We start from the raw sequence: 21,321 nt of genomic DNA, 5'->3' as shown, positions 1-21,321 counted from the left end.
AAAATCATTACTTTCATTTATTTGCAGAAGGCATTAGAAATTAAAGATGCACAATCAGCAATAGTGTTAATATCCATTTTAGATTAGAAAATTTCGCTGTATTACAAGTAAATGTTTTAAAAAAGTCCGCAAAAAATAATTTTCAGAAGAATATTTAAATAAACTTTATCTTATTCTTTGTTTTTAATTTTTTGAGAAATTGTATTATTATACTTGATAATTTTTCGTTTACGTATTAGCAGTACCTCCTCTATTTTAGTAGGGTTACTGCTTCTTGACTTGTTTCTTATTGTTGTGATTTTTTCACGCAATAAGCACTCATGTTAGCAAAAAGAAGCAACGAAATTGGTACTGTATTTCTTTGTTCGGAAAACAGGACAGTTCCCCTAAAATAGCACATTTCGCCCAAGTATGAAAATTTAATAAATAGAATTTTTAAACTTCAAATACTATGTATCACTTGATGTATCATCAATAAGAAATCTATAAATGCTCAACACTTGCTTGAGTAAATAAGGGCTTAATAGTTAGAAACAAAGCAATTCTAATTATGCACACTAAGTTTTTCTTTCTCGAGCTCGGCAAAATCGGGCACCGCTGTACCTCAGTAAATTTCAGAACTGAAATTCGGCAGAAAAAATGGTTTATTACTGATTTTCGGGAAAATATTTACCGTATCTCAGCAACTGAAACGTCACTTTTACTGATATATCGGCAAAAATCATGTTTGCTGAAAATCGGCGGTGCCCACCTCGGGAAAATAAACAAAAAATGCTGAGATCTCGGCGAAAAAAAATAAGTGTGTGTGTTTAATTATTAGTTTTATTTCCAGAAGTTTTGAATAAACAAATTGCTAATAATTCTATACAGCATGGAAGTTGTCGTTTCCAATATCAATAATTATGATCAAACTCCATACATCCAAGTTAGAAGTGTTTTTTTTTTTCTTTATTAGGGAGACTTTTAGCTCGTCTCCGCCAGTTAGAAGTTAAATGTAAATACGTTACATTTATACAAGTCCTACGTCTACTCGCGGTTATGTTGAAAACATTACCCATTGTTCGTTTTTTTTAAATCGTTTTGGGACCCCAATTAACTGTGCAAAATATGGGCTCAATTGGTTGTGTCCTCGCTTTCCAAATCGCGTTTTAAATTAAATATATATCTAAGCAAAATAGACTACTTTGTGGAACAGACTAGGGATATTTTTAGTAAACATAACTTGTTATCGGCGATTTAAGGCCAAAAATAACGATACTTGAAGACTTCATATTTTACATAAGGGCAAATTGGGACAAGGAAATCCCCTTTGCAGGGTTTGCAGATAACGAACAACTATAAAAGAAAGGTAAAAACCGTTCCGAATCATAACAAGCCATGTTAACAAATTTATCAAACTTGTATAAAAGTGCGAAAAAACAGAATCGGATAGGCAGCCCCCACAGAGAAGTGATGATTTTCGCTCATTTTGTGTTGGGAACCTCACAGCTGTGTAGAACAAATTGAAATGCATCATCAGAACCAGTACTCCCCGCGTTTGGAGCATTTTAAAAGAAATTTATCATGGGATATCTAGGGGCCCTCCTTAGCCGTGCGGTAAGACGCGCGGGTACAAAGTAAGACCATGCTGAGGGTGGCTGGGTTCGATTCCCGGTGCCGGTCTAGGCAGTTTTCGAATTGGAGATTGTCTCGACTTCCCTGGGCATAAAAGTATCATCGTGCTAGCCTCATGGCTTAGAAACCTAGCAGTTAATAACTGTGGAAGTGCTTAATGAACACTAAGCTGCGAGGCGGCTCTGTCCCAGTGTAGAGATGTAATGCCAATAAGAAGAAGAAGAAGAAGAAGATAGGCCGCCGAATCAGTGCTCTATCATGACAGCTTACGAAAAAAGTCTCTCACGGTATGCTATATCGTACATGTATACAGAGATGATAGGTGAGAGACTTTTTCATTCTCTTTTGAATTCGATACCTGCCCCTTAGGATTACAAATATATGGTTTGCAGTTTCATATGCGAATAATAATGCTTGTCCTCGCGTGTATCCAAGCAAGTATTTTTATCCCGTTTTTCTTCCTTCTTTTTTTTTCCTTTTTCTGCTTTCTTTTCCGTTTTTCATTCTTCCTTCTTCTACCTTCTTTCTTTTTTCTTCCTTCATTTTTCTTTCATTCTAACTTTTCCTTCTTCCATATTTCTTATTCATTCATTATTACTTCTTCTTCCTTCATTTTCAATTCAACTTTCTTCTTTTTCTACTTCCACATTTCCTCTGTCCTTAGTCAAAATTTGATTGAAATCAGTCCAGGGGTTCAGAAGTTAAACAGTTTTTTTTTTATTATTTTCTAAACAATATACCTTTCTACACTCCCCTGTCTAACCCCATTGGCCCTCCCATATAATCGTCTTCTCACAGAGAAGATGTGTTCCACATTTGGTTGAAATCGGCCCTGGGGGTTGAAAATTATACTTAATTGTTCGTTTTATAAATATTAACTGATTTTGAAATTTCTTTTCCGGCAAATTTTTGCTATTGGTTTGCACTTATAATGGCAAAATGAGTTATTTTTTGAGCTATTTGCTCGAACAATGTCTGTTATTACTTTTGTTATTTTAGCAACTATATCAAACGAACTAACATCAGATTTTGCTATTTTGTTATTCATATATTAATCATGGTAAAATTTGTTATTCTTTTGCTATTTTCTTCTACCCGGGAATTCGAAATTAGGTTGAAATTTTTGTTTCTGGCATCATGATGGTTGGGTCAGTATAGATATATTATATTGCTTACTTTTTATAATTTTCCACTTATCTGATCACTAGAAAAGCACTCATCTATTTTATAAATAATATTCATAACGATCTAAAGGCAATAAAAATAATGTTACAGAAGAAGAAAATAATCCCCCAGTCGAGAACTAGCATATCATCCAAACTTAGCGAAAGTCTAACAAATCTTAAACTCACTATCTTCTACTTTTACTTCCAAAATACGGCTACGATCGTGACAACTAGTCTACCCGCTCCAATGATTATTAATAATTCAGTTTTGATTATACGACGAATGTTACTGCGTGAGAATGGTATCGATTTTCCGAAACTCGACTACCGCACCATACGCAGTTGCCTTCCTCCTTGAAAACAAACTCCCTATTGCAAGACACGGCGTAGAAGCACTATACGAACTGAATGCATTTAATTTCCTCCGGACAATAATCAAATTCTAATTCCCATTCTCTGTTTTTCCATGGCGCACGTTGGATATTCGGCGGAATGCAAACAACCGTTTCAATTATTTGATGCCGTGGTGGGACTAATGAACCTTGCAATACCAAAACATCAGAGAGCTGAATAGTAAGTCGTCTCACCCCGTCTACAACCGCGCTGATTACCAAGTCGATTACAACAATCACGATAATGCTAAGAATGAGGTAAGTTGGGTAGTGTTACACATTGGATGGGAAAGAGGTTGCGGTTCTCGGCAATGAGAACGAAATTTCAACTTAGATTATAAGAGCGTTATGATACCAGGATAGATACTTTCAATTTCTAGTTTCTTATTGATAGAAAGTACCTGTTTTCATACAGATTATCTGGTAGATTTTAGAATACTTTGGGGATAAACCCGTTGTAGATGAGAATTTTTACTTCGTCAAACACATACAATAATCACAAGTTGAGCATAGTTCAGTAAGTTTCTAGTATTCGAAAGACATTATTAGATTAAAGCATCTACCGCCAATAGGACAAAAAATTGAAAGCAGTATAGTTTCAAAGAGGGGATATTTAATGGGTATCAATAGGTGTTTTGGGTGTTTGGAAAACTCATTGGAAACGAGATCCTATGTATGATAAAGTCAAGTATAATTATTAAGAATCTGCTTCTACCATTAACAGGCCCCGCAAACAACTGAGGTACTCGATCGATTGGGCTTATCGGATCATGACGACGACAAACTGGACGTCCAAAGCCAAACGGGCGACCAATCGCTGAACGCCATGAACGAGATCATCTACAGCGAGCGGCCATGGTACTTAACGAATGGGGTACGCTACCCGAAACCGGTGCGACGCAACCGGAAAACGAACAAACGCATCGCACGATTGCTCCCGTCGGAAACATCTCGGAGCGATCGGATAACCAACCAGCTGATGTTTGTTCCACCGAACTACGAGGCTATCAAGCGGAAGGGTAAGCTGAAAACGATCCTCCTGTACAACGGGCTGGGACCGTGGAACGTGAAAGCTGGCCGGGAGGTGTTCCTGAATTCGAAATGCCCCGTGTCCACGTGCAGTATTACGTCCGCACGGGAAAAGGCCATCACGGCGGATTTGATTCTGTACAAAGATCACTACATTCCTCCGGCCGTGCCTCGGTCAGCGCACCAGATTTACATGATGTATTTTCTGGAATGCCCCTACCACACACAGCACGTCAAGTTCCCCGACGTGTTCAACTGGACGGCCACTTATAGGTGAGTACAGTAGGTGATGTTAGAAATAATTGCCACAACCCACGCGTTTGGATGGCATTGAAAATGTGTTGGCTAGGGTTATTACACGGTTCAGTGATAAGAGTGACACACAAATCGTGTCGGCTTTTCATGAAGTACCTACATATAGGATTATAATGATTGGATAGGTTTGGAGGAAACTCATAAACAGCCCAGATGTTTGTTAGTGTTTACACCAATTTCCAGTAAGAGATTTTTAAAAATCATTATTAGGGTGTTTTTCAATCTTAAAATCAAGTTCAACATCAAGTAAGAGAAAACATACTATGTTTAAGTTACTATAGGGCAGGTGTACCAGTTTGGGCTATAATTAAAGGTCATATCACGATAAAATTGCTTTTCACGATATTCTCTCAATAAATGGCTGATATTTGGACGTTATATGATAGTTTAAGGATTCGAAAAACAGATGAACTTTTCGGTTTTCTGCATACAGAAATTTTAAAACAAGTTTCAAAACTAGTGAAAATGTACCAGTTATGGCCATATTGTTCCTCAGTTGGCCATAGAGGGAACCAGTTATAGAATAATGGTTATTTGATCTTGAATAAAACACAAAAATTATTAAAATGTCTTCAAAAAGTGGGAAAATAATCAATCCCCGCCCCTCGGATATGTGATGTTGGACCGATGCACAATGGCGGCAACCCGGATAAAACATAAAAAAAAAAAATCGTTCGTTTCGCAAAACTCGTATTTTTTAATTTCGCACATATATTAAATGAACTGATACCAAAATTTAATGATTGTAGCATGTACATTTAATTTTTGGTGACTTGTTGAAGTTAATGCTGTAAAGCACCTCCCGAACAAATTTGTATGGAAAAAGAAAATTTGACTAAAGTTTTTTCGGAAACGATTCGGAACGATCTGTATTGTATTGTATTGAAGCCTATTTTTGGTCTACTTTCCGGTGGTTAGTGTGGTGATTTGCTCCTAGTTGCTCCAAAGCTGGAAATTGACTGCTTCATTGTTAGAATGAGGACGCTGTTAATTCGTCAGACCTTAAGGCTTGCGCCTTCTATTTGATGCTCTGATGCTCTGGACAAAATTTCAGTCAAATCGGTTAACGTTTGGGCGGTGGTAAACTCGTTGAAAGTTTATATGGAAAAATGTATGCGGAAATATCCAAGACCAGTGATTTGCAGTTGAACGGCACAATTTACGATCAAGAACCATGATACTCATTCAGTTAATATAGAAATAAATACAGAATGTTATGCTGAAAACCGCGAGAAGATTAGAGTTTATTAGGGAAAGATATTAGCATTTTACTGGAGTGTTGTAGGGGTGATTTTTTTTCAAAGGTACATAATAGAAACAAAATTTGCTCAAACCCCACTTCAGAGAAATACTAATAACTTAGCCGGGCAAACTCTTATCTTCTCGCGGTTTTCTGCATAATACTCTGTATTAAATTCTTCAAGATCTGAATGAGTATCATAGTTCTTCATCGTAAATTGTGCCGCCCAACTCCAATTCACTGTTTTTGGATGTTTCTGTATACATTTTTGCATATAAAATTCCAACGAGTTTAGCACCGCCCAAACGTTGACCGATTTGGCTGAAATTTTGCCCAGAGCATCAGGGCATCAAATAGAACCGAATAAGAGGGTCCATCAATCAATTGAAAAAAGTTTTCATTATACTAATTTGAGCCACCCTAGTATATATGAGTGTTTGTGTATGTATGTATATGCATTCAACCGATCAAAACTTGTCGATCCGACTTAAAGCGTTAAACATAAATTGAAAACAAACCAGATTTAATACAAATACTAAATAAAATTTACTATATTAAATACTCTAATAATTTCCGGATAACGTCGAGAAAAGATAGCCATAACAAACATAGAAGTGAAGTAGGAAAACAAGTAAAGGTGCATAAATAATGATAGTGATATAAAAAATTAAACATGATTATACAAATATGATCAAGATAATAGCGAAGTGATAAAGGTAATAAAGTAATAGAAAATAAAATATTTTATCAATTCCTATGAAAAAGATAGATGGTTATAATTATAAGCGATTATAGTGATATTGAAAGTGAAATGTGATAAAAATCGGTGGGATCTTGTTCTAAAAATCTATTCTTTCATCAACACGTCGCCAACAGTGACCGCATGAGCAACATCGCTTAGGAACGTCTGTGTGATGATGAAATGAATAGAGGCGCATGGAAGTCAATATGAGCGACAGTGTAGATTAATAGCAAGGAACAGCTGACATTGTAACCACCATAAAAAAAAAAAAAAAAAAACAGCGTCTTTGACAACGAACATGTTCCGTGTACGGCTGGCAAACTGCTTCGAAAAGAATTATGCAACGGTATCATCAAAGGCCTGATGCAGAGATTTCTACTCCATTCAGAGTTCCGACAAAAAAAATCTTTGAAAAATTCGAAGAATTTGTGATAGAACAGCAAATGAGAATTCCGAATAAGGCAGATACAACTATTACATTTATTTTATGTCCGACAGTACTTGGAATGTACGAGGGGGGGGGGAATAAAAAAAATAAAAATGTATATTTCTCGGGTAGTGAATTTAGCACAAACTTTATATACCGCCAACGGGGGTGTCATTGGGCCAAAATGTGGTATGCTCCAAGTAAATGTTACAAAGCTCTAGTAGTTAACATTGGAATCAAGTTTTAATTAGTTTGGTACAAGCTTGAATTACAAATTTACCGCTGTTTGGGGAAAAAATAATGAATTATGGAAATTCTTCAAAGTTATATGTTGTTCAAAATTGGCCCATTCTCACCCCTCACAGGGGGTGACATTGGGCCAAATGAAATAGTTCGGCGGTGACGATGAAACGATTCAATCGTTCATTCAAAATAATTGCCTACATTACGACTCTTACCAACAATGTAAGGCAAATCAACTGAAGGCTTGGCCCAATCTCACCCCTTTTTTTGCGTGCATTGCTCGTTGCTACGAAAAACCAGAACCGTTATTTAAATATTAATAAAATTCGATAAAACAACAACAAATTATCGTAACATGATAACCAGGTATCCATCAATCTAAAAACTAGTTATGTAATAGATTTGTGGGGCATTACTGACACTATTTTAATACGGGTTCATTCGCTCAATAGTTTTACATCCAAATTCCAAGCATTATCGTACGAGCACAATTAGTTCTTGGAATTTGTTTTGTGATTTCCTAGACGTGAATTTTAATATAATTTCGAAACGTTTGAAGTTTTCATCAAAATTCGTAACAGTTTCTGAGATATTAGGAGTTGAAACATTTTTCGTTTTTGGCCCAATCTTACCCCCTAGGCCCAATGTCGCCCCGAACGACGGTAATTAAAAACATACTGGAACTTATTTTTGTAGAAAACGAAGTGGAATTGAATGGAGAGTACTAAACTCGTCTTAGACGATTGAATACATTCCACTAAAAAGAGCCTAACATATTTTTCCCAGAAATTTCTGTTTTTCTTTTTGGAAAAGGGGTGGTTTTGCTGATGAACTTTAAGTAAACTGTTGAATGCATAATACCAAAATTTTCCACAATTCATAACACCAAAGTACTGCTAGAGTTATAAGCTTTTGTTTAAGTTAAGTATGAAACTCAAACTTGTTAAATCAATAGGGATAATGGTCAGATGTTCTTCTGAAATCACAGATGTGTTGTTTGAACATGGCTGTTTCATGACGTTCTTGCATAGGCTCGGAAATGCAGACTTCCCGGACCATTCGGAATACTTAGGTGACGTCTGAAGTAAAATCGGTGAAGCACGCCATATCAGCATAGATACGACCTCGGACAAACCTGTAGAGAGGATGCAATGGAAGCTAAACTCACCCATACAAGAAATGCGCGCGGATGAGCTGCGGGGGTTTCCATATAGTCGTAAGGAGGTCATTTCTGCTCATGGTCGGCAAATGCAGATTTTCGTTTACCTTACTCTAAGCAAAGATACGATACACTGAAAATAACCTTGCTTTTTAAAAATTTACAATTTCAATTGATTTATGAAAAATAAAAGCTCTTCCAAACAGTTTCAAAATAAATGTCTATTGCTATGTAAACTAATAACTAATCAAAGTAACACAATACATAGGCTATATGGCACATTGATTTCATCTTCAGCCCCATGTACATGTGGTACTCTTGTGTTCTGAGCACTTTTTGGGGGACATAGGGCCAACGTTAAACATCTCCATCCTTGAATTGGGCCCTGATTCCTATCGACTTCATTTATTTCTCTGTTATGGTTTCGTCGCCAGGAGATCCTAGGTCTGCCCCTGCTGCGATGTCCTGCCGGATTCCAGCGCTTGCTTGCAGATTTCGCCTCCGCTCTTACGTAGTGTATGGCAGGCCTGCGTCCATTTTGTTGATGGATTTCGATGGCATCGTCGATAGGGGTCGTACACTTATTACGTAAGCAATTTTTCTGGGATTTTCGAACCCCCCTCCCCCCTGTAAGATTTTTTCCATACAAATATTTTTTTATTTTTTTGGTGCTTAAGAAAATGAAAGACCCCCCTCCCCCCATAAGTGCTTACGTAATATGTGTACGACCCCATAGGACTCAACATTCAGAATCCAGTAGTGAGGCCACCAGGTCCGAGCTGTAAAACGTTGACATCGGTTGATGAATACTTGCAAATCTATGTGATCTCTGCAAAACATATTAAGTATCACTGGCGTATGACATCACAGATTTCACGTTAGAGTTGATTATTCGGGGATTGGTGAATTACCTAGACCGCCGCCTAACGTTGACTGGCTTTGATTTTCAACCTTCTTCACTGTTTGCCCGGCTACCGTGGAGTTGGAGTTGGAGATGATTCCGTGTTGTTGATGTTGATGAGGGGAACGTTCAACCAGATCATTCCGTTTTCTCCACTGTTGCGTTAGTACTGTAGTATCGTCATATGAGTCGAGGTAGTACGATTGCTCTATGGTGGTGGGTGGATTTCGTCGATTTCTATGGGCAACAACAAAAGAGATACAATACATCCAACCTTGCCTTAAATTTAACGATTATATTTGTCTAGACCTCCCTTGCTTCTAGGGACGCCCCCATTGTCAATCAGTACCAAATGGAGAGACTCTTGAAATTCATTGACCTACTCCAGGATGATGCAAAGCATGACAGTATGGTTCCCACATGATCATCCGGGCAGAATCTTGCCTGTTGCCGTTCGAGAATCTTTAACCTTCCCCTATATCTGAATTAGGATAAGTCGTCAAAACTCGAAGAAGTTGTTCTAAATGGTCGAACCAACAACGTTTCAGCTGATCAATTGGATCGGTGAGTGACTGACATGTCGCGTCTTTCTCTGGTACCCACGGATTTGTCCTTGCTTCAATCATTCGTCGTGAAATATCGATTATCGCCGGTTATTGCGGCTTTCTTATCATCGTTGACCGGGGAGTCCTCCCGCGCTCGCTACTCCCGTCTGCAGTCAACAGAGTTTGACTTACTTCTATAAAGCCGCTTTTAGTTGTCAGGACTAGTATTTAGCTCCTCTGGAGATGGTTCACCTGAAAATGGAGACGGTGCCTTCTTGAGTTCGTAAGGAACGCAGTGATGATATCGCGTTTGACTATCATCTTTTAATTTGCAAGATCCGACCACGCATTTCAAGAATTCAGCGGGAAGAGAATCCTCTCGGGTGTCGATTCATCATAGATTGATTACAATATATGGAACTCAGGTGGTGGATGTTCTGGAAGGTGGCATTATTGGAACTGACGAGATCATCTTCGATGAGCTGCGCACTCAGCGAATAGAATGGATTACAGATGTAGCCCAACTGAAGATTGAGGAGCGTATAGAATCAAAGCACCAATTGCAAGGGAGTTCGTGGGGCAGTACCAGGCGGGTTTTATGGGCGAACGCTCCACCACGGACCAGGTGTTCGCCATTCGCCAAGTACTGCAGAAGTGCCGCGAATACAACGTGCCCACACATCATCTATTCATCGACTTCAAAGCCGCATATGATACAATCGATCGGGACCAGCTATGGCAGGTAATGCACGGAAATGGATTTTCGGATAAACTGACACAGTTGATCAAAGCGACGATGGATCGGGTGATGTGCGTAGTTCGAGTTTCAGGGGCATTCTCGAGTCCCTTCGAAACCCGAAGAGGGTTACGGCAAGGTGATGGTCTTTCGTGTCTGCTATTCAACATCGCTTTGGAAGGGCTAGTACGAAGAGCAAGGATTCACACGAAAGGTACAATTTTCAATAAGTCCTTCCTGCTATTTGGCTTCGCCGACGACATAGATATTATGGCACGTAACTTTGAGAAGATGGAGGAAGCCTACATCAGACTGAAGAGGGAAGCCAAGCGGATCGGACTAGTCATCAACACGTTGAAGACGAAGTACATGATAGGAAGAGGTTCAAGAGAAGACAATGTGAGCCACCCACCGCGAGTTGGCATCGGTGGTGACGAAATCGAGGTGGTAGAAGAATTTGTGTACTTGGGCTCACTGGTGACTGCCGAAAATGATACCAGCAGAGAAATTCGGAGACGTATAGTGGCTGGAAATCGTACATACTTTGGACTCCGCAAGACGCTCCGATCGAATAGAGTTCGCCGCCGTACCAAACTGACAATCTACATAACGCTCATTAGACCGGTAGTCCTCTACGGACACGAGACCTGGACGATGCTCGTGGAGGACCAACGCGCACTCGGAGTTTTCGAAAGGAAAGTGCTGCGTACCATCTATGGTGGGGTGCAGATGGCGGACGGTACGTGGAGGAGGCGAATGAACCACGAGTTGCATCAGCTGTTGGGAGAACCACCGCGAAAATCGGACGACTGCGGTGGGCCGGGCACGTAGCCAGAATGTCGGACAATAACCCGGTGAAAATGGTTCTCGACAACGATCCGACGGGTACAAGAAGGCGAGGTGCGCAGCGGGCAAGGTGGATCGATCAGGTGGAAGATGACTTGCGGACCCTCCGTAGACGTAGACTGCATGGTTGGCGACGTGTAGCCATGGACCGAGCCGAATGAAGAAGACTCTTATATACCGCACAGGCCACTTCGGCCTTAGTCTGAATAAATAATAAATAGAATCAAAGGCTGAGGAATGGGAAGAATCAGAGGAGTGAAGTACGAGTCCCGTCTACAGAATGTATCTCTGTAAGTGGGAGTCGAGCGTTGCTGCATACAGGACAGGCTGGCGTGGGTGGACATCCTGGCCGATGAAGAAAAGATGGCTGCAACAAGCGAAGATTATCGCCTCAATAACTCACTGACTTGGAAAGCTGAAATGTTGGTTCGATCACTTCGAACAGCTTCTTCAAGTCTTAGCCAGCATTCTTCAAAAAGTAGCCATACGAAGCAGGAAATCTAAAGGGGTCCCAAGGTCGATCGGCAGTCGGCGGAGGTGACCCTATGCTGTTTTGTCTGTGTGAATCTCAAAAATCTGTTTGGCGGCCAGGGATGCAAGGAATTTTCAAATAGGGTCAGTGCTTTGGCTGACCTCATTCGGGTAGTCGCTAATGTGAGGCAAGGATGCATTTCATCTTGGTGGGTGCGATTGACCGCCCAGACAACCACACATCGCATAAGAATGTACGAATGAAATCATTTACCGATCCACATTTCATCAAAATCGCATTGTGATGCGAAGCTCATCAGTTTATTTATGAATTTTCCCGCATAGTAGGCTATTTTACGAGTTAATCCCAGTATCATTTGTTGACATCGCATATTCCTACAAACAAACTCAAATGAAATTATCTGTCAAACAAAGTTTATTATCACAAACTACATCGCAATGTATAACAAACGAACTCGCATGAAAATCGTGCTCATCGCATATACTACTGTGCATCGTCGGATAAGAATACACATTTATCGCCTCCACTTTTGTACGTAAAAAGCGTTTTCGCGACTGGTATGCGACAAAAATTGTGTGCATAGGCATCGCATAACAGAAAAACAATTCTGTTGTGCATGCATTCTGGTTGTCTGGGCGTGTACCATACCTTGAGCTGCTTTGGCAGTTTATTGTTGTGGAACATCTAGACGCCTCTGATTTCGCTAATGAACACGAAACAGATTGACATGGAACCATGAGTCAGAAAGGCTGGGGCTACCTTCGCGAATTTTCGAAATATTTGGAGACCCAACCGGTTTGTTCCACGCACCAAAATTCGAATGTACTACTCTATCGTGAAGCGTGTTGTGTTTAAGCAAAGATAACGCAGATGATGTCTAAAATTTATAATTCGAACGGCCTTACAGTGCCGAGCAACATAAAAGCCATCAAATACCGATAACAATAGATGTTCGAAAACGTGGATGGAAATGGGTCCGCCATATATTGCAAGGAGGCTTAGACGGAATCTGTAAGGATAGGATATAGGGTAACCGGCGGTAATGTTGGCCCTGGATGTAACATGGACTCATCACCCAAATTAATCAATACAAACATATATTTGCTTCATAACTCTAGATTTATACACTTCGTAAAATTATGAAAAGCAATTATCTTGCGTAAAAATCACTTTGACTCGGTTTTTTAGCAGCCATGTTTCGTTGACTTATGCAGGCTGGCTGTGCTAGGGTTTTATCTTTTGCCCAATAAAAGAGTTTTCTGAATGAACATACCTGCTTTCGCACATCAGATGAATGGATAACAACCACACTATGTCTGCTAGGATTTTTATTTCACAATTTCCATCAGTATAGCGACATAATTAACCAAAACTTTTTTGGACAATACTGGGGGCACCCGTAGCCAAATAGTGGCATGCGCTTTCGATTTGTAGCACTACGTTAGTATACAGGGTGTTCAATAAGTTCGAATACACTTTCAAAAAATGTTTAAAAATTGAGATTAAATTATTTCTTTTCCCGGTTGCATTTCATTGGAAGTATTGTTTATAAGGAACGTTTGTAACATTTCTTTAGGAATGATTTCTATTTTATACTTCTTCACGAGCTTCAAACGTTTCTAAAACCCATCGCAAGCGGCACGCACGGTCTGCATGGGCATTTCGTTCCAGATTTTGAGAATTACGTCTTGAACTGGTCCAAGTTACTGACCTTGTATTCGTACAGCTTTAACATAATAAAGGACCAAACAAAAAAGTTAAGAGGGTTCAAATCCGGGAAGCTCGGAAGTCGCAATGTTTTGTCCAAAAAGTCGATGAAATTATCACCATATTAGGCTAAAATCGCAATTTCCGCGTATAAAGGTTTATCGTCCTATTGAAACACGTAGGGCTCATCTCCGGGCCACTGGGGGCATCAATCGTCCTCAAAACCTCAGTTTTGTAGTACACCGCAATGGTTTTGACATTCAAAAACGGCAATTTTTGATGCCCCAATCCATTTTCAACGCGCGTAATAAACAAACAACAAGTGACAGAATGTCAACACCACACACATCCGAGAGCGTATATACACTGCTAACGCTGACATCAATACTAATATAGAAAGAATATGTACATTGCGCTTACAAACACCATGATCAAACATTTGTATTCGAACTTATTGTAGGTGAAACTCTAAAATCAAAACATTCTCACCAATAACCCGTACTGGAGAAAATAACCGAAAGCTGCAGATAGAATATCCGATGCTTGCGATTGGATTGCTGAGAATTTTTGTAAAAACAGGTTAATCCACTCAGCGGTTAAGTTTCATTCACAAATTACATAACGCTAAACTAAACAACCCAGACCAAGCCTCTAGTAATGCTTCATGTATGGTAGGGTTCTGAATTTATAAAGTCCTAAATGTAGTTTGTGAATGGGCCCTCATGATGCTTTTCTCGAACCACGATATAATCGCTTCAATCGCAGAACATATGTACCAAAAATAATTGCCTATCTTACGGCTTCCAAACACGATTCAAGCATCAACCTTTCGTGGTTCGATACACCATTTTCTTCATAATATCGCAAATAAATGATTCAATTAGTGTATGAATATTTAGTTTTACCTTCTTTCGCACGAATCCTACAAACATTTTCTCAAGATACAATGGATCGTATGTTCCATTAGATAAACTTTCTACGTCATTTCATGTGAATAATTTCAAGTCAAATTACTTGACAAATACCTTCAACATAATTTAGATCTACTATTGATTGCAAAAAGTATTTCGATCTGTAAAATGATACCGAAAAAGTATAATTTTAAGAAAAATATATATAGCTCTTTTAGTGGAATGTATTCAACAGTCTAAGACGAATTAAGTACTGTCCATTTAATTCCACCAGTTAATTTTCGTTATCTTTGCAGATACGTATTTCGACCACAACTGTGTGGTTGAAATACGTATCTGCAAAGATAACGAAAATTAACTGGTGGAATTAAATGGACAGTACTTAATTCGTCTTAGACGGTTATAATTTTAAGACAAAATTTTCAAAACGACTTATCTGCTTTTGTAAACAAAGATTCAAACGACGAATCTGGTTGCTCTCCTACGCAAACCAACACCTCCAATAGGTAGGTGAAGGTTTCCGCTACCTGTTGGTGGTGTTGGTTTGCGTGGGAGAGCTATCAGATTCGTCAAATCGTCGTTTGAGTCTTTGTTTACAAAAGCAGATAAGTCGTTTTGAAAATTTTGTCTTGCTTTCAACTCGGGAAGTTGACACACGTGAGAGTTTTGAGAGGATTCACAACAGCTGATCGATATCGAGAGGAGTGGAGTCAAACGCACGTACCAATCATGAAACTTCAATGCAGGCAGAGTTAAAAATATCAGGTACCTAGTTGGCACAGTTATAACTGTTTATGCACAGTACAAATCAAAGAATTGCCTAGAATAAGTTTTACAATTGGCTTTCTTCAGTAGTGCGTTATGCATCATCGCCACCTAAAGCATTGTTTACGTTTTGGAAAAAGTTTCTTTACGAGTATCGCGAGAGCGAGAGCAACACAACTACCATGGTTTCAACTAGCAGTAAATTACAAAATTATGCGGCAGCCAATAATTAACGTATGCAATTTGTTTGAAGGCACAACATGAGGGCTTCCAATAAAAAGTTCGTTTGATCCTATAGCGTTGTTGTACAAGAAAAGCAAAAAGAAATAAATAAAACAATAATACTATGTTAGGTTTAACGTACGGATTGTGAGAAAAATCCAACTTCGCTATCCCCCAGTTCCGGTTTTCAACTGGATTGAGAATATATTCTGTTGTTGCTACTATAGCGTTGTTACTATAACGTACTAATGATATTCTGTACTATGCTTTACTCTACAGAAAAGACAGCGACGTGGTAGCGCCGTACGAGAAGTGGGAGTACTTTGATCCGCGGATTCGCCAGGCTGAACAAGACCGCAACTACGCGCTCAACAAAACCCGCAAAGTGGCTTGGTTCGTGTCTAACTGCGGAGCCAGGAATGGACGGCTCCAGTATGCCCACGAGCTCCAGAAGCACATACAAGTGGATATCTACGGTGCCTGCGGGACGTACAAGTGCTCCCGTACAACAGCAGACAAGTGCTTTGAAATACTTGACCGAGACTATAAGTTCTATCTTGCGTTTGAGAACTCAAACTGTAAGGATTACATCACGGAGAAGTTCTTCGTGAATGCCTTAAATCGTAACATCTTACCAATTGTGATGGGAGCTCGTCCGGAGGACTACGAAGCCAGTTCCCCGCAAAAGTCCTATATACATGTGGATGAGTTCGCCTCGCCGAAGCGTCTTCTTGCACATCGTATAACTATTAAGCCCATGTTCTGACATATGTTATATTCACTTATTTTGACGTAGGACTACGTTTTTCTTTACTATACTGGGTGTCATTTAGATTTTTAAAATCAGAGCGTTAGCTGGAAGGGAAGATTTTGAACGTTACTAGCGCCTTTATCTTCAATGAGTTTAAGATTTTTATATAAATCGACTGACATTCCACCATTTTGCCTATTTCATTGAAACTGAGATTATTAACGATAAGCTATTGAAAATTTCAATTTGTCAAAGCTAGTAAAATTTCATGTAACCAATCCTTGTGATTCCCTAACACGGACATCAGAATGCGGATGTCACTGGCCTTCAGTCCGGAAGATTTTCTTTGTGTATAAAAAGCAGTGCCTACTGCGTGCGCAACGTGACAGCAGCGCGTACTGACGTGCTTTTGCTGCGCATTTTCCGTTTCGTTCGTTCGTTTGCTGTGTTCACCTCATAGCGACAGCGAGTTCCAGCGGTAGAACTGCCGGTGGGTCTGCGAATATGCATGAAAGTGGTCGCTTTTTTTTGTCATTCTGGGCTGATGATGGTCGGTTGCGATGCGTAACTGCCCATCGATCGCTAGGAGTGCACGGCTGAGGCCGATGATGGCTGAGGCAGCGGGTTGATTGGTTATAATCCACATAATCCCGAGGCAGGTACGAGTCATGTCATATGACTGATTAAGTTAGTTGTGCTTAGGACACGTCTATTAAAACATGTTATGATTCCCCAGCAAACAAATCAACTACACTGATGAAAATAAAAATTTGATTAAAATCATTACTTTCATTTATTTGCAGAAGGCATTAGAAATTAAAGATGCACAATCAGCAATAGTGTTAATATCCATTTTAATTAGATATGCTGTATTACATGTAAATGTTTTAAAAAGTCCACAAAAATAATTTCTAGAAGAATATTTAAATAAACTTTATTATTCTTTGTTTTCAATTTTTGAGAAATTGTATATTATACTTGATAATTTTTCGATCATTAGTACTCTCTATTTAGTAGGGTTACTGTCTTGATTTGTTTCTTATTGTTGTGATTTTTCAGCAATAAGCACTCATGTTAGCAAAAAAGAAGCAACGAAATTGGTACTGTATTTCTTTGTTCGGAAAACAGGACATTCCCCTAAAATAGCTATTTCCCAAGTATGAAAATTTAATAAATAGAATTTTTAAACTTTAAATACTATGTATCACTTGATGTATCATCAATAAGAAATCTATAAATGCTCAACACTTGCTTGAGTGAATAAGGGCTTAATAGTTAGAAACAAAGCAATTCTAATTATGCACATCAAGTTTTTTTCTCGAGCTCGGCAAAATCAGGCTAATTCCTCAGTAAATTTCAGAACTGAAATTCGGCAGAAAATTGTTTATTACTACTGTTTGAAAATATTTACGTATCTCAGCAACTGAAACGTCACTTTTACTGAGATCCTGCAAATATGTTTTTGAATATCGGCGGTGCCCACCTGGAAAAATAAACAAAAATGCTGAGATCTCAGCGAAAAAAAATAATGTGTGTGTTTAATTATTAGTTTTATTTGCAAGTTTTGAATAAACGAATTGATAATAATTCTATACAAGCATGGAAGTGTCGTTTCAATATCAATACTTATAATCAAACCTCCAGATCCAAAAGTTAGAAGTGTTTTTTTCTTTATTAGGAGACTTTTCCCAAGGCTGGCTCGTCTCCGCCAGTTGTAGTTAAATGTAATACGTTACATTTACAAGTCTCTGTCTACTCGGGTTATGTTGAAAACATTACCCATTGTTCGATTTTTGAATGTTTTGGGACCCCAATTAACTGTGCAAAATATGGCTCAAAAGTTGTCTGGCTTTCCCATCGCGTTTAAATTAAATATATATCTAAGCAAAATAGACTACTTTGTGGAACAGACTAGGAATATTTTTAGTAAACATAACTTGTTATCGGCGATTTAAGGCCAAAATAATGATACTTGAATACTGCATATTTTACATAAGGGCAAATTGGGGACAAGGAAATCCCTTTGCAGGGTTTGCAGATAACGAACAACTATAAAAGAAAGGTAAAACCGTTCCGAATCATAAAAGCCATGTTAAAAATTTATCAAACTTGATAAAAGTGCGAAAAGAAATCGGAAGGCATCCCCACAGAGAAGATGATTTTCGCTCATTTGGTGTTAAACCCATGCACGTGTGTGAACAAATTGAAATGTATCATCAAACCAGTACTCCCCTGCGTTTGGAGCATTTTAAAGAAATTTATCATGGGGTATTTATATTCCTGAGTCAGCGGTAAGACGCGCTGGTACAATGCAACCATGCGATGGTGGCTGGGTGATTCCCGTGCCGTCTAGTGAGCGAATTGAGATTATCTCGACTCTTCCTGGGCATAAAAGTATCATCGTGTTAGCCCCATCATGTACTCTGGCTTAGAAACCTCGGGTTAATTGTGAAAGTGCTTGATAACACTAAGCTGCGAGGCGGCTCTGTCCCAGTGTAGGGATGTAATGCCAATAAGAGAAGAAGAAGAAGAAGAAGATAGCGCGAATCAGTGCTCTATCCGATGAGCTGAAAAAGTCTCTCACGGATGCTATATCGTACATGCATACGATGAGGTGAGACTTTTTCATTTCCTTTAAATTGACATCGGCCCTGGATTAACAATATATAGTGGCAGAGTTTCATACGAATAATAATGTCTCTCGCGTGCATCCAGCAAGTATTTTATCCGTTTTTTCTTCTTTTTTTCCTTTCTGCTTTCTTTCGTTTTCATCTTTCTTCTTCTACCTTCTTTTTTCTTCCTTTTTTCGTTCTTTCAACTTTTCTTCTTCCATCTTCCTTATTCATTCATTATTACTTCTTCCTTTCGTTCAATGCAACTTTCTTCTTTTCATCACATTACTCTGGCCCAGTCACAAATTGATTGAAATCAGTCAGGGATTCGAAGTTAACAGATTCATTTTCTAAACAATATACCTTTTCACACTCCTTTCTAACCCTATTTAATCGTCTTCTCACAGAGAAGATGTGTTCCCATATTTGGCCCTGGGGTTGAAAAATTGGTTTTAATATTACCTGATTTTGAAATTTCTGTTTTCGACAAATTTTTGTTATTTGTATTATATAAAATGAGTTATTTTGATCTCGAACAATGCTGTTATCACTTTTGTTATTTTAAACTATATCAAACGAACTAACATCAGATTTTGCTATTTTGTTATTCATATAATATCATGGTAAAATTTATATTCTTTGCTATTTTTTCCTGGATTTTATAGAGTTGAAAAATTTTGGCATCATGATGGTTAGTCAGTATAATTATATAGGTTACTTTTATAATTTTCCATTATCTGATCACTAGAAAAAGCACTTATCTAAAAATAATATTCATAATGATTAAGCTACAATAAAAAATGTTACGGAAGAATAAAATAATCCAGCTGAGAACTAGATATCATCCAAACTTGAGAAAGTCTAACAAATCTAAACTCTATCTCTACTTTTACTTCAGCTACGATCGTGATAACTAGCTCTCTGCTCCAATGATTATTAATAATTCTTTTGATTATACGACGAATGTTACTGCTGAGAATGGTATCGATTTTCCGAAACTCGACTACCGCACCACGCAGTTGCCTTCCATGAAAACAACCTCATTGCAAGACACGGCGTAGAACCACTATGCTATGAATGGCATTCCTCCGGACAATAATCAAATTCTAATTCCATTCTGTTTTTCCATGGCGCACGGATATTCGCGGAATGCAAACAACGTATCAATTATTTGATGCCGTGGTGGGACTAATGAACCTTGCAATACCAAAACATCAGGGAGCTGAATAGTAAGTCGTCTCACCCGTCTCAACGCGCTGATTACCAAATATACAACAATCACATAATGCTAAGAATGAGGTAGTTGGGTAGTGTTACATTGGATGGGAAAGAGGTTGGTGGTTCTCAGCAATGAGAATATTTCAACTTAGATTATAAGAGCGTCGATACCAGAAAAGATACTTTAAGTTTCTTGATAGAAAAGTACCGTATTCATCGGTAGATTTTAGAACTTTGATAAACCCGTTGTAGATGAGAATTTTACTTCGTCAAACCACACAATACAAACGTTGAGATAGTTCAGTAAGTTTCTTATTCAAAAGACATTTTTAGATTAAAGCATCTACCGCCAATAGGACAAAAAAAATGAAAGCTGTATAGTTTCATAGCGGGGATATTTAATAGGTATTAGGTGTTTTGGGTATTTGGAAACTGATAAAGTCAAGATAATTACATGAATCTGTTCTACCATTAACAGGCCCCGCAAACAACTGAGGTACTCGATCGATTGGGCTTATCGGATCCGACGACGACAAATGGACGTCCAAAGAAACGGGCGACCAATCGCGAACGCCATGAACGAGATCATCACAGCGAGCGGCCATGACTTAACGAATGGGGTACGCTATCGAAACCGGTGGACGCAACCGGAAAAACGAAACGCATCGCACGATTGTTCTCCGAAACATCTCGGAGCGATCGGATAACCAACCAGCTGATGTTTGTTCCACCGAACTACGAGGCTATCAAGCGAAAGGGTAAGCTGAAAACGATCCTCCCGGTCAACGACCGTGGAACGTGAAAGCTTGGCCGGAGGTGTTCTGAATTCGAAATGCCCCGTGTCCACGTGCAGTATTACGTCCGCACGGGAAAAGGCCATCAGGCGGATTTGATTCTGTACAAAGACACTACATTCGCCGGCCGTGCCTCGGTCAGCGCAACAGATTTACATGATGGTTTTCTGGAATGCCCTACAACACAGCACGTCAAGTTCTGACGTGTTCAACTGACGCATGCACTTTAGGTGAGTACAGTAGGTGATGTTAGAAATAATTGCACAACCCACGCGTTTGGATGGCATTGAAAATGTGTTGGCGGTTATTACGGTCTAGTGATAAGAGTGACAAACAAGTGTCTGGCTTTTCATGAAGTACCTACATAGGATTATAATGATTGATAGGTTGGAGGAAACTCATAACAGCCAGATGTGTTAGTGGTGTTACACCAATTTCCAGTAAGAGATTTTTTAAAATCATTATAGGTGTTTTTCAATCTTAAATCAAGTTC

General features: G+C 38.9%; 1 protein-coding gene across 1 annotated transcript in view; it reads left to right on the top strand.

Moving 5' to 3' along the window:
• Positions 1-20,741, top strand: part of LOC134202238 (glycoprotein 3-alpha-L-fucosyltransferase A-like) — a 43,647-nt gene extending 22,906 nt beyond the window's left edge. The window contains exons 2-5 of the mRNA XM_062677274.1: positions 3,343-3,430; positions 3,897-4,474; positions 15,733-16,212; positions 20,513-20,741. Of these exons, the coding sequence (XP_062533258.1) occupies positions 3,343-3,430; positions 3,897-4,474; positions 15,733-16,212; positions 20,513-20,741 (1,375 nt within the window). The remainder of the gene's footprint in view (positions 1-3,342; positions 3,431-3,896; positions 4,475-15,732; positions 16,213-20,512) is intronic.
• The last annotated feature ends 580 nt before the right edge of the window (positions 20,742-21,321 follow it).

This window comes from Armigeres subalbatus, unplaced genomic scaffold, assembly GCF_024139115.2.
Source record: "Armigeres subalbatus isolate Guangzhou_Male unplaced genomic scaffold, GZ_Asu_2 Contig1102, whole genome shotgun sequence".
NCBI lineage: Eukaryota > Metazoa > Arthropoda > Insecta > Diptera > Culicidae > Armigeres > Armigeres subalbatus.
The sequence above is the reverse complement of the archived record's forward strand: the minus strand, read 5'-3'. Positions and strand labels throughout refer to the sequence as shown.